This window comes from Sturnira hondurensis, unplaced genomic scaffold (assembly GCF_014824575.4).
Source record: "Sturnira hondurensis isolate 20B ecotype Veracruz unplaced genomic scaffold, ASM1482457v3 Scaffold0006849, whole genome shotgun sequence".
NCBI lineage: Eukaryota > Metazoa > Chordata > Mammalia > Chiroptera > Phyllostomidae > Sturnira > Sturnira hondurensis.
Window position 1 is genome coordinate 3,389,336 of NW_028079480.1, and position 12,753 is coordinate 3,402,088.

Here is a 12,753-nt window from a genome sequence, read left to right on the forward strand (position 1 = left end):
CCTAATTCTCCGCCTTTGGCACCTACTGTAATGGGGGGTTGATTTTATGGGGTTTTTAATTTTCTTTTCTCTTGAATAAGTATGCCTTAAACAGTCACATTAATATTGTTCCCTTCAAAGAAACCCAAGGCTCATCAACATTATTTTCATTCCTTAAAACATGTTTGAGCCATTACTTTGGCACTTTCTTTGGAGTTTACTTCTGGTCTTTTGAAGTTTTGCAGTATTGGAAAGTCCTACAATAAACTCTCAAAAATGGAAGAAATGAAGAGATCTTACCCAGTTCTTTATAATCTAAAGTGAAAGAATTAGGACCCACACAGGTTGAAGTTGTTTTTCAAGGTTGGGCAACTAGCGGTTGTCAGAACTCTGACTTCTGGCCAGTTTTCTTTCTCAATCTGGAAATTCATGAGGAATTAAATTCACAAGTTATTTAATTCACTAGGAATTAAATAACTATTTCAACATGGAAAATGTGCGTGCATTGTAAGGTGAAAAACTAGAGTGTAACATTTAATGTGTGCTATAATTAAAACTTGGTTTTTAGCATGGGGAAATGTGAAGAAAATTAATATTGATATAATTAAATGATACTGATATTGTTTGGTAGAATGATGGTTTAATATTTTTTCTTAATACAAGGTTGGTTCCTCCCCTCCAAAGTTGAAATCTTTTTATTATCTAGGTGGATGTGGCTATAAAAAAGATTGGAGAAATTTTCAAAACCTCATCTCAACATTAACCACAGTAATGATTTGTAATGTGTGATTTCATGTGGTTTTCCTGAGATATATATATACATGCATATATTTGAATATGCGTAAGTACAGAGAATCATTCCATGCATACTGTTGTATTTATTTAAAGAAAATTTTATACATGAACTTACAATTCTATTTAAATTTTTATTTCAAAAAAATCTTTATTGTGTCTGATTAGGAAATCATTCATTGTAAAGGTTAAAATCATGCAGAAACATAGACAGCGATCATTACTGTTCTTATCCTTTCCGGACATGCTTATGTAAAACGTGTGCTGAATTAGGTCCCATCACACGTGCTGTTCTGTAGTTTTCCTTTTTCACAAACTGTGTTCCGAACAGCTTAATAACTGCATTGTAGCCCATTGTCTGAATTTGTAGGTGGAATCCAGTTCCCCGCTGGCATAAAAGTGGTGTGACAAGATCCTCATTACTTGGGAGTTACTCATGCAAGTGTCGGTTTCTGGAACTGAGCTTGCTGGGCTTACATACTGTATATGCTAATGCATACCGCCACACTGGGAAAGCTGTGTGCAGGCCGTGTCGCCGTCTTGCCAAGACCACGTAAATCCCACGTCTGTGCCTGACACAGCACCGCAGGTTCAGTGAACGTGCAGCCCACCCACACCCACTGTTTGTCATGTATTCCTCACACCTCTCCAGGGAGACTGGCAACTCCTCTGCTGAAACGTCTGAGCCTCTCCACGTCTAAACTGAACAGTCTGGCCATCGGTCTGCGGCAGATTGCTGCCTCTTCACAGGACAGCGTGGGGCGCGTTTTGCGCCGGACCCGGATTGCCAAAAACTTAGAACTAGAACAAGTGACTGTCCCAATCGGAGTTCTGCTGGTCATCTTTGAGTCTCGCCCTGACTGTCTACCTCAGGTAAGTGGCTGATGCCAAGATAAATCTCCCAAAGATTCTTTTTTTTTAAGTGAGAAAGTTTTATCTTTTTACCCCCAAAGATAATGTTTGAGGCTTTATTTTCAGGTTGTTCTTAAGGTAACTTATCTTATTGATTCTTCCAGTATTTCTAAAGTAGGTATTTCTATATCCATTTTATGGTTGAAGAAACTGAAGTTTATAGACGTTATTACTATGAAACTTACCGGTGCCGGTGTGGGCCGTGAGCCCCGGTGAACACACCGTGGCGTGGGAGCCCACTGCCCGGCATCTGAGCTCACTGGGCTCTTTGTTCCCTGACCAGAGTCCCTGCTAGCCTCCGGCAGGGTCTTTCATCTCCTAGCTGGTTTTACCCACGTGAAAAAGGACTCTGTATTATCAGTGTCACAGGTGGCTTCCTGTAGGTGCATTTTTTTTAGAAAAAGGATGTCTAATAGTAGTAGAAACTAAAATATAGTCCTCTTTCAGGAACCCGGCATATCACAGGCCAGTGTTGAAAAACCATGTGGGAAAGGGTTTGCCAAGCTGCCATGCTCTTGTTGCCCTAAACTTTCTCCCAGAGATCTGGGACCATTCTCCCCCTGGACTGTGACACCAGCTCTTTCTTTGCATTAGCCATAAAGTCTGAAAGAGTCTGTCTGAAAAACGAACAACCTGCGCTCTTTGCTGTAGGGCCTACGTGACCATGAAGTCCAGAGCGCTCTGTGGAGGGTATTCCCTGCCATGACCTCACACCAGCCTATTCTCCATGGGGGCTCCCATACCCTCTGCCCTTCTGACCTGTCTCTCAGAGATGCCCCAGGGGGCACTGCAGAACCCCCTCTGCTGGCAGACGTGGGTCCTGAGTCTCCGTGCAGGCTGTGTCCATGGAGTTTCTCTGCCACCTGTTATCTACTAGCTGGCACTGTGCCAAGTGAGAGTCCCTTTTTTTAGCCAGCTACAGCTAAGGTTCCTCACTTAGGGTTTTAACCTGGGATGGCATCACAGAATGCTTAAAACCTAGAAGTTGTATGGGAATTCAGTGTGTCTGGGCATTTATCTGGAGAAATTTTACATAACTTTTATAGGGGTTTATGAGCAGCAACAAAAAAAAACCCAAGAAGAAAAGAGCCACTAATCTGGAGATTAACATATTAGGTAAGGTTTTTATTAAGGAAAGTGTCTTTCATCATTATTTAACAAAAACAGGATGCTTTTCATTTACTCTGGGAGCATTCAGAAAGTTCAGCTTCAGGCCTTGGACGATCGGGGCAGTGAGGTTTGTTCTGTGCCCCAGAGGGTGACTGGTCCTCCTCCTGGACGGCCTGCTCCTCTCCTCCTGGCCTCTGCCCAAGCTGTCCAGGCTGGTGGGAGCTCTAGGCTCTCCGGGCTCTCAGCACCAGGCGATTAGAGCCCTCAGAGTGATCACAGAGCCAGAGGAAGATGTGGCCAGAAATGCCACCCAGCTTCTGCTCAAGTCAGGTGGAGCAAGCACTGAGGCAGGGGGCAGCAGAGCCCTCGTCCTCCACTGGGGCCACAGCAGGGAGGGAGCTGTGTGACTCTGGCGACCTAACTCGGGTTACTTTGCTGGTGGACTGAGGAAGACTTACAGTTTAGTTCCTAGGGTCTGGGTGGTTTGGCTCAGTCAGGGTTCCTGGCCCTGCCACTTAGAAGCCAGTGACCTTGCGGAGTCACCAGCCTCTCTGGGCTTCGGTGTCCCTGACTGTAAACCCAGAGATAAGACAGGTATTTGATTCACTGGCATGTTGTGAAGATGAAACCAAATAGGCCTTTTAAAGTGATTAACTCAGTGCTTGGCACAGAAAAAGTACCCAGTGTGTGCTGACGTTAATGTTGCTCTTGCTTTTCCCTTGGTTCACTGCTCTCCCCATCGGCCTCCAGGTGGCAGCCTTGGCTATTGCAAGTGGTAATGGCTTGTTACTCAAAGGAGGGAAAGAGGCCGCACACAGCAACCGGATTCTTCACCTGCTGACGCAGGAAGCCCTCTCGATGCATGGAGTCAAGGAGGCAATACAGCTGGTAGGTCCCCGGGAAGGATGCAAGTCGGACCCAGAGGGGCCAGGTCAGGCCTTGAGGTATATGAAGCAAAACTTAGTAGTCATGGGAGTCCCAGCCACCGGCAGGCTCAACTGATGTGGCAGCAGGTCCTGTGCGTCCTCCAACATTGGACAGTGCCTGGGTTTTCTGTGGTTTAGGAAGACCACTCGCACACAGCTGTGTCCTGGCACTGTTGATTTATAAGGATGCCTAGTACCCTTCATTCTTTAGGTTGCAGGGCAACAGGAATACCAGACTGAGAGTGTGGGGCCTGGGCTCTGCTCACTGGCAGAGTGACTTAGGCCAAGTCAGATGAGATGAATTTTATGAAAGTTTGTCATAAACCCTCATGGAATGTGTAAGAATTGGGTCATGCTGCATCGTTGTTATTACTATAGTCATCATTTTAACCAGTCTCTGATACTCCTCAGCTGTCAACGGTAGTTTCTGAACCAAATAGTAAGAGCTACAATTTATTGAGCATGTACTACAGGCAAGGCACTATTCTTCCTTGTCTCAATTGATCCTCTCAACAACTCTGTGAGAAAAATGTCCATTTCTGCCTAATTTATAGATGGAAAAAAAAACAGTCTCAGAGTTCAGTAACTCACCCCAAATCACACAGCCTGTAGCAGAGTTTAGATTTGGACTCGGGCTGGCTCCAGATCCTCTTCTTCTTCCAGTGAGGCCCACTTGCACCACGTTCCAGGATCCTTCTGGCTGCTGGGAGAAGGCCTGCAAACCTACTGCATTTCACGCTCACTGATGAGAATCTAGGCTTTTCTTACGGCAGCACAGTGGGTGGAAAGAGCACAGATTTTAGCTCAGCTCTGCCACATCCTAGCTTAATTCAGCAGACTTCCGCCCTCTCCCTCTTCCTGTTAATGTACAGATACATATAGTAAGTGCACAGATCTAATGTGGTTTTGTCCATCTGTATGTACACATGTACACAACCACCAGCCATGTCAAGATAGAGAACATGCCCAACACCCAGGAGGCCCTGCGCCCTTCCCTGGCAGTGCGCCCCGTCACCCCCAGCAGGGGCCGCTGTTTTACTTCTCTCACATCTTTGCCTGTTCTTGAACTTCGTATAAATAGAGTCGTACCAAACGCACTCTTTTATGTTAATTTTCTTTTGTTCATTATCATGTCCATGAGATTCATCCATATCGTTGCACCTGCCAGTAGATTTCTCTTTCACCACCGTAGAGTATTTTATTTGTGTGCATGGACTGCAGTCCATCCTTTCTTCTGTTGACAAGCATTTGGGTTGTTTCCACCTTTGGACTATGCAGATTACAGTTGCTATGAATATTTTCGTATGTGTAAATTTGCATTTTTGTTGTAAGTAACATGACCACTAAGGGGAAAATCAGAAATCAAGACAGAAAGTTGCCCATAATTTCACTGTCCTAACACAGCACCTCAGTCGGTCCGGCCAGCCTCCCAGGCTGAGGCTGTTGGTGATGTTGGGAGAAACCATGGCTCCCCAGCAAGACCCAACCTGTCATCCAGGCTGTGGCTGGGGAACCACCAGAGCAGCCACTTTCTCTTGAGATGCTCATCCCCTGGCATAATTGGTACCTCCACCTTCCAGAGGGCGCACTTTATAATACCTCTCCTGGAAGGTTAAAAATTATCTGCCCGGTGTATAGCTAGTTGTGTCCTAGCCCTGTCTTCCCTACTCAGCTCAGCTGTCAGAAGGCAGAGACTGCATCCCATGCGGTTTTTTTGCTGGAAAGCATCAATTCCCATGATTGGAACTTAATCTTATTTTGGAGTGATTTTTCCCAGTGCCCAGTGTAGTTATGAGAAGGTGCAGGTATTTGCCTGTAATGGGGATGTTGCTGCTTCTAGATCTCATGGGGCTAGGAGACATCCTCTTTATCTTTTCATTCTCTCCTCCTTCAGGTGAACACCAGAGAAGAGGTGGAAGATCTTTGCCGACTAGACAAAATCATAGATCTAATCATCCCACGTGGCTCTTCCCAGCTGGTCAGAGACATCCAGAAAGCCTCAAAGGGGATCCCAGTGATGGGGCACAGTGAAGGGATCTGCCACATGTATGTGGACTCTGAGGCCAGTGTCGATAAAGCCTCCAGACTAGGTGAGCGGGACGGGGTCCCCTGTCACAGGTGAAACATCCGTCAAATCCTCTGCGGCTCTGGGCCATGTTAATAGAAACAATTCTTTGTCCTCCTTCTTTAGTCAGAGACTCCAAATGTGAATATCCAGCTGCCTGTAACGCTTTGGAGACTCTTTTAATCCACCGAGACCTGCTGAGAACACCCCTGTTTGACCAGATCATTGACATGCTGAGAGTGGAGCAGGTAAGACAAGTCTCACGGGATTCATACATCACTTTCTGCCTTGCGCGTGGAGACTGTGAAGCCTGTGGGATTAGACCAGGGGCACCTGCCAGACCGTGTAAGGCATTCAAGGAGCAATATTTTTGAACATCTGCTGTGTAGAAAGGTCTGTGCCAAGTACACAGAGATGAGTAAGACACAAAGACATGGCCTCTGCCTTCAGACAGTCTAGGAGACGGAAGAACCCATCCACAAGCAGCTTCGTTACAGAGTGGAACTCGGTGACTGCTGGGAGGGTTCAAAGGTGGGACAGATCACGTGGCAGCCTTTATTCCGGTGCATAGTTCACAGTTTGTGTCTGAACACGTGCCTGTGGGATTCGATTTGAAAAGATGTGCAGAAATGTTCCCAAACCAAAAATTTATTGCATCTACCCTTCCCCAGATATCTTCAATTACCAATATTAATGTACTTAATGCAGTGATAGTTGGGAGTCAGCAATTTGTATATTCTCTTTTTCTGAGATTATTTTCTTACCACATCATGAAGGTTCTAAACAGCCAGTGCCAGTAAATTTCCAACAGTAAATGTATGCTCCATCTTAAATTCCTAATTGTGACAAAATAGATGCTTTCCAGACAGACTTGGACAATCTTAAGTTTTCTGTCAAAATGAATTTTAAGCTTTGATGCCTGCTGTCATGGTGCCCGTTCAGAATTCTGTGAACTAGCCCAGCAGTAGAGAAAGTGACCATTGGCCTTGGTCGCTTTGTGTCTCTCCCCTTCCATCTTTTTGCCGTAAGGGAAGGCTCCAATGAGTTTATAAAAGTGGCATGGACCCAGTGAGAACCCGAAGGATTGTTTTGAAAATAAAAATGCACCCCACAAATTAAAGGGAGTTAGAACACAGGCTCACTTGATTGGGGGCCTTACTTTGTGCTAGTGGCCTGTGTGATCGGGTACCCGTGTGTGCCAGGCACCACACCGGGCTGGACTGCAGGAGCAGCAGCAGCCTCTGTGGCTGGAGCTGAGCTGAACCCGAGGGGGAGGCCTGACTGACAAAGTTGGAGCTCTTAGCAAGTAGCCACAGTTCAATGTGGTTGCCAGCCAAGTCCTGTTCCCCCGAAGCACACCCGGGGCTTCTCCAGGGTGCAAGGATAGAAGTGTGCACGTGGCATGTACCCTTCCATGAACCCAGTGTCCAGGTCCCATATGCAGGGAATGGGGGTTTTATAGTCAGGTGAGTTCATGTTAATGAAATGCCAGCAGTCCGGGGCTTATGCAGTTAACCCCATTAAATGCCTTACACATTTGTTTAAATTTTCACCCAAAGATATATCTATTGATTCTAGAGAGAGAAACATTGATCAGTTGCCTTCCATATGCACCCTGATCAGGGACTGAACCCACAACCCAGGCATGTGCCCTGACTGGGAATTGAACCTGTGACCTTTTGATTTAGGTGATGATGCTCCAGCTAACTGAGCCACACCAGCCAAGACTACCTTGCACATTTTTAGTGTTCAGAGGCTCCCTGCTTAAATCCTTGCTCCAGTTTTGCTGAAGGCCCATTGCTGGCCTGTGGTCAGTCAGCATTTTCAAAAGCAAGCTGCCTTTAAAAGAAGGACTAGGTTAGCTTTTCAGGTCACAGGAACCTCAGACTTATTGTCTGCAGGCTCATCCTGCTGTTTGATCCTAGGGGAAGAGGTGTGCACTTGCTTCCTTGTGTTTCTGTTGTTGCCCCTGGTCTTCCTCTATTCCAGGTGAAAATTCACGCAGGCCCCAAGTTTGCCTCCTATCTGACCTTCAGCCCCTCTGAAGTGAAGTCCCTCCGGACTGAGTACGGGGACCTGGAATTGTGTATTGAAGTGGTGGACAGTGTCCAGGATGCCATCGACCACATCCACAAGTACGGCAGCTCCCACACGGATGTCATCGTCACAGAGAATGGTCAGTGTGCAGGTGCTTAAAGCACTGGTGTCTGCTCTTTCTGCCTCTGTCTCTGAGGTGGTTCTGCTGCCCTCAGTCCCTCTTGGCCTGCGGGAAAACATAATCTGAAGAGACTAATGGTGATGCCTGGTGTTGGCTGCATTCGCTGGTTTGCCAAGTGCTTTCACATCTGTTACCTCATTACACTGTGACAGTGGTCCCACAGGGGCAGGCAGGGAAGACACAATTAGCTCCGCTTTAACAATGAACCCTGCGTTACAGGCGTTATTATTTAATCCACACAGCAGCCCTCCCAGGTTTTTGGAATACACCCATTTCACAGCTGAAGAAACTGAGTTTCAGGAGGTTAAGGGCAGAACCAACTCCAAAGTCATCCATTCCCTCACAGACATGTGTGTGTTGTAAGACATGCCTGGGTGTCAGGCTGCGAGGCCCGGTGAGTGATGCAGGAAGCCAGGATGGCCCCCTCCCGCAACTGACCGTCAGTTTGTCGGGGAATCACAGCAGCACCAATAACAACGGCTGACATTTACGGAGCTCTTACCTGTGTGCTGGACTGTGATGCGTGTGCTGTGGACATCAGTTCACCTCATCCCCTCCACCACCCTGGGAGCTAGGTCATGTTGTCAGTCCCCATTTTACTGAGGCACAGAGAGGCTCAGAAACCTGCCCGTGGTCACCGAGCTAGTGGGTGTGAACTTAGGGTTCAAAGTTAAGCATTCTGGCCCCAGAGCCTATAAATAAGCAGTGTAGACAGGCCGCTGCAGCACCGAGGGGACGTCTGCCGTGGGAGATCTGGGCTCCAACCCAGGCAACTCCCCTCCACAGAAGTGACTGATGAAGCTCATTTGCCTTCTTCCTCTTGTATTTGCCACAAATCTTGATGTTTAACATGCGGGGAAGCTCCACGGGCCTGGACCCTACCCCAGTGAGTCACTGGTGAGTGGCTGGAAGCAGGGGCATTTTCTGTGGGTCCTCCCGACTCAGTTTCTTCTCTTTATGCCACAGAGAAGACAGCAGAGTTCTTTCTCCAGCACGTAGACAGTGCCTGTGTATTCTGGAACGCCAGCACTCGCTTCTCTGACGGCTATCGCTTTGGACTGGGTAAGAAAGACGGGTCGTGGGAGAAAGCCGTCCCTGTGCACCCTGCCTGGTCCACGGAGCATGGTGAGGGTGGAGGAGACACCTGTCCTTTATGGTCACATGCTTGGTTGAGACGATAGAGACAGAGTTGGGGGAGGGTGGATACAGGAGAGACAATGATAGCTGGTAGAAGTCCTGTGCTCTGAGCATTTCACACGTTAAGAAGACAGGTACTTGTATTTTCTTTTTTGTGCACGGGTTGAGAGTGCACCAAAGTGAGAGTCAAAGAAGTGAAGTAACTTGTACAAAGTCACGTAGCCCAGAGCCAGGATCCCTCCCACCACGGCCTGGCTCCATACCCGGGTTGTGACAGGTGTGTCTGCCAAGGGCCTTGAGAGCACTTCGGTGCAGACTCACTTCTTTAGAAGGACACAGCCAGGCTGCCTCAGAACTAAGCATTCCCCATGCACACAGGCCCAAAGCGGGTGTTATGCCTATGCTGGGCTTACGTGCCAGCCTCAAAAACAGCTAAACCCAGAGGTGCAAGGTGTACTTCTAAAGCAGACTGAACTAAAAAGCTTCAGAAAGACACCCTTCTCCCCCTCCATCATTAACAATAAAACCTCCATCCCCAGTAGTACGGGATTTTTCAGACTCTCTGTGGTTTTCAGGGGCACCATTATACAAAGCTCCAATAAAGGCATTTATGACACATTTGAGAAGTATTTCAGCCACTTGAAACCTTTTAATCCCTCTGAACTTTTGAATAGATGATCTGCCCAGAGAAGTAGTTCTTACAGCATCATTAAAGGTTATTAAAGGGAATTTTACTCAGTTATTTTTAGTTGGTAGACACTTTATTTTTAATTCCCTGTTCCCGTTATGTTGGGGTTTTGATTTCATTATTACATCACTTGCACTGGACTTTGTATTCCATGATCTTGAAGAAGAAGTAGCAGCATAAGGGCTGAGGTGCCCAGCTTTTAAGTGAAAGTCAAATGAGGGGGAAAGCAAGAGACCCACCCACTCTGTTGTCGTTCCACCCCCAGCTCCGAGCACAGGCTCACACTCTGGCTGAGTCAGATGCACTAATAACAGTGATGTGTAGCCCTGGCTGGTGTAGCTCAGTGGATTGAGCACGGGCCTGCGAACCAGAGTATCACGGTTCGATTCCCAGTCAGGGCACATGCCTGGGTTGCAGGCCAGTTCCCGGCAGGGGACTCACGAGAGGCAACCATACATTGACATCTCTCTCCTTCTCTCCTTCCCTTCCTCTCTAAAGATAAATAAATTAGAAAAAAAATTTTAAAAAATTTAAAAAAAACCAGTGATGTGTAATATTTACTGAGCACTTACTGTATTCCCAGCACATGTGTTACATGTATCACATGCAGTATCACATTTACCTCAACAGAATGGATTCTATTATTTTCCTCATTTTTTTAATGAAAAGAACTGAAGCACAAAAGATAGTTAAGGAGTGGGCCCAGAGCCACTTAAACCAGGGTTTGAATCTGGTGCTCACACTCTTTTTCAGCCACTACCCCAGGCTCACTCCTATTTAGGTCTCCGCCCCTGCTCCTCCCTCTGCCCCCAGCACCCTCCACTGCCCCTCCCCTGGCTGCCTTCTTCTATTGCTCAGGTTTCAGCAGAAAGGCCCCTCCTCAGGGAGGTACTCCCTGACCACCCTGTCCCGTGTCACCCCCCCCACCCGTGCAGTCTGTCACAGCACCCTTCACTCCATCACCACACAGTACACGCTCCACAGAAGGATGACCTGTATCAGTGATTCACCACTTTGTCCCCATGGCCTTGTAAATCATACATGCTCAGTACAGTTGTGAAAAGCAAGGGAACCCTGCCTCCACTGTGTGTGGAGCGGAACTCGGAGCCAACCCAGGAAAACCCGCATGTCCCTCATCAGGAGGTGAGCCTGGAGGGCAGGGAAATGAGCAGAGCCCTCTCATGTATTCAGTGACTGTGTGAGGAGTGCCCAGGTGCCAAGAATTCTGGGGGTACTGAGAACACGTCCCTTACTTTCTAAGACTGAGGAGTACTTAGGGAGATCAAAACTCCGTACTAAACATTGTTATACATGTCAAAAAAAATTCCCAAATGTCAAATTGTGATACACAATCCAGGCACTAAACAGATATCAGAGGCAGCACTTCTAGTAAAGTGTGGAACAGAGGCCCACGTGTTGTTTCAAGAAGGGGGCTCGTGATTCCCAACAGTCAGTTCCACACAGGGACAGTGGGACTCCGGCTGGCCCAAGGGGGCTGGTGCAGGAGTAGGCACCGGAGGAGAAGGCTAGGTGAGGAGCACAAGAGGGCAGGTGTGCAGACAGGAAGCAGAGCCCGGGGAAAGCCCCACCCTCACCCCTGCGTTTTTGCAGGAGCCGAAGTGGGAATCAGCACCTCGAGAATCCACGCTCGGGGACCAGTAGGACTGGAGGGACTGCTGACTACGAAGTGGCTGCTGCGAGGGCAGGACCACGTGGTCTCAGACTTCTCAGAGCATGGAAGTTTAAAGTACCTTCACGAGAACCTCCCTGTTCCTCAGAGAAACACCAACTGAAAGCAGTCGGAGAAGAGCCGGAATGTTCCAAAACATCTACCCTGTCAAACTTGTATTAAGATCTCAGGGGATGAGCCTGGTCTTGTCTCCCACATCCTGGGAGGGTCTTCCTGGTGGAAGGCACCCCGGGGCTTCTGGGCTCAGTTTGGCAACGTCAGTCTTGGCTAATGACCTGTAATCCAGCTCACTTTTTTTCTTTTTTCCTTCTCATTTTTTAAGTTAAAAAATAATTGTTATGGATAGGGACTTAGCTTAATTGCTCCAGGTAAGGACTTTGCTTGGTACGGTCCAATATTCTGTAGTAATAGAAACAGAAGGGTGTGGTTTCCCCACATAAGAGGCAACAGAAAAATCGTGACCACTTCTCACCTTACCACCTCGTGAGGTACGGTCTCCCTTGGGGTTTGTGTGGCTTGAGAGCCGGCCGTACCCGGGGAGTCTTTCCACCTTCCGTTTCTTTTACACTCATAGTCGTCTTTGAAAAGGAAAGGTTTAGAACTTAGAAGAGGGGCAGCTCTTGTAGCATTCTCATCAAAAACAATCTCAAAAGTGGACCGAATCCATTCCACTGGGAGGGTTAATCTTCTGTATTTATCTGCGGAGTAAATGCAAACAAGCATTCCAGACGCTCACAGGCTCTCTGAGTCCGGGAGAGTTCCCATGATGCTTTGGAACCTGGAGCTGCAGACAGGAGGTACGCATTTCAGGATGAAGTGTCTACAACAATTATGCTTGAAATTTTTATACGAATTATTATATCATCCTGTTCTTTTTCTTCAAAATAAAATTAGAGGATTATTTTAGTACTTTGGATTCTTCCCTTGTTTTGAGAAATAAAGTTCTTAGGAAAAGCCTGTGTGCCATTGGCCATTGCCCTGTCCTCCGTTTCCACCTCCCCGCAACCCCCACAGCTCTGCCTTTACTCATTGTCTCCTCTAGAAGCCGGCTGGGAGACAGCCGGGTTCTCTGCCTCCCCTGTGCCAGCAGAGGCAGTCGGGTAGATGCCCAGGGGAGAGACTCAAGCTGGGAGTGAGGAGATGAGGCCTCGAGTTGAAGGAGTAAGGGCGTGGTGTCAGCCTGAAGTCAGGTGTACACCACAGGAACGTGCTTCAGCTGTGCCAGGTCCACCCAGG

General features: G+C 47.6%; 1 protein-coding gene across 4 annotated transcripts in view; it reads left to right on the forward strand.

Annotated features, from left to right (window-relative positions):
• The window catches only part of ALDH18A1 (aldehyde dehydrogenase 18 family member A1), a 39,780-nt gene extending 27,306 nt beyond the window's left edge, over nt 1-12,474 (forward strand). For all 4 annotated transcript variants that reach the window (XM_037050865.1, XM_037050864.1, XM_037050867.1 and 1 more), the window contains exons 12-18: nt 1,424-1,644; nt 3,544-3,681; nt 5,614-5,809; nt 5,911-6,032; nt 7,774-7,960; nt 8,969-9,064; nt 11,439-12,474. In XM_037050865.1, coding sequence (XP_036906760.1) covers nt 1,424-1,644; nt 3,544-3,681; nt 5,614-5,809; nt 5,911-6,032; nt 7,774-7,960; nt 8,969-9,064; nt 11,439-11,620 — 1,142 coding nt within the window. In that variant the 3' untranslated portion in view covers nt 11,621-12,474. The remainder of the gene's footprint in view (nt 1-1,423; nt 1,645-3,543; nt 3,682-5,613; nt 5,810-5,910; nt 6,033-7,773; nt 7,961-8,968; nt 9,065-11,438) is intronic.
• The last annotated feature ends 279 nt before the right edge of the window (nt 12,475-12,753 follow it).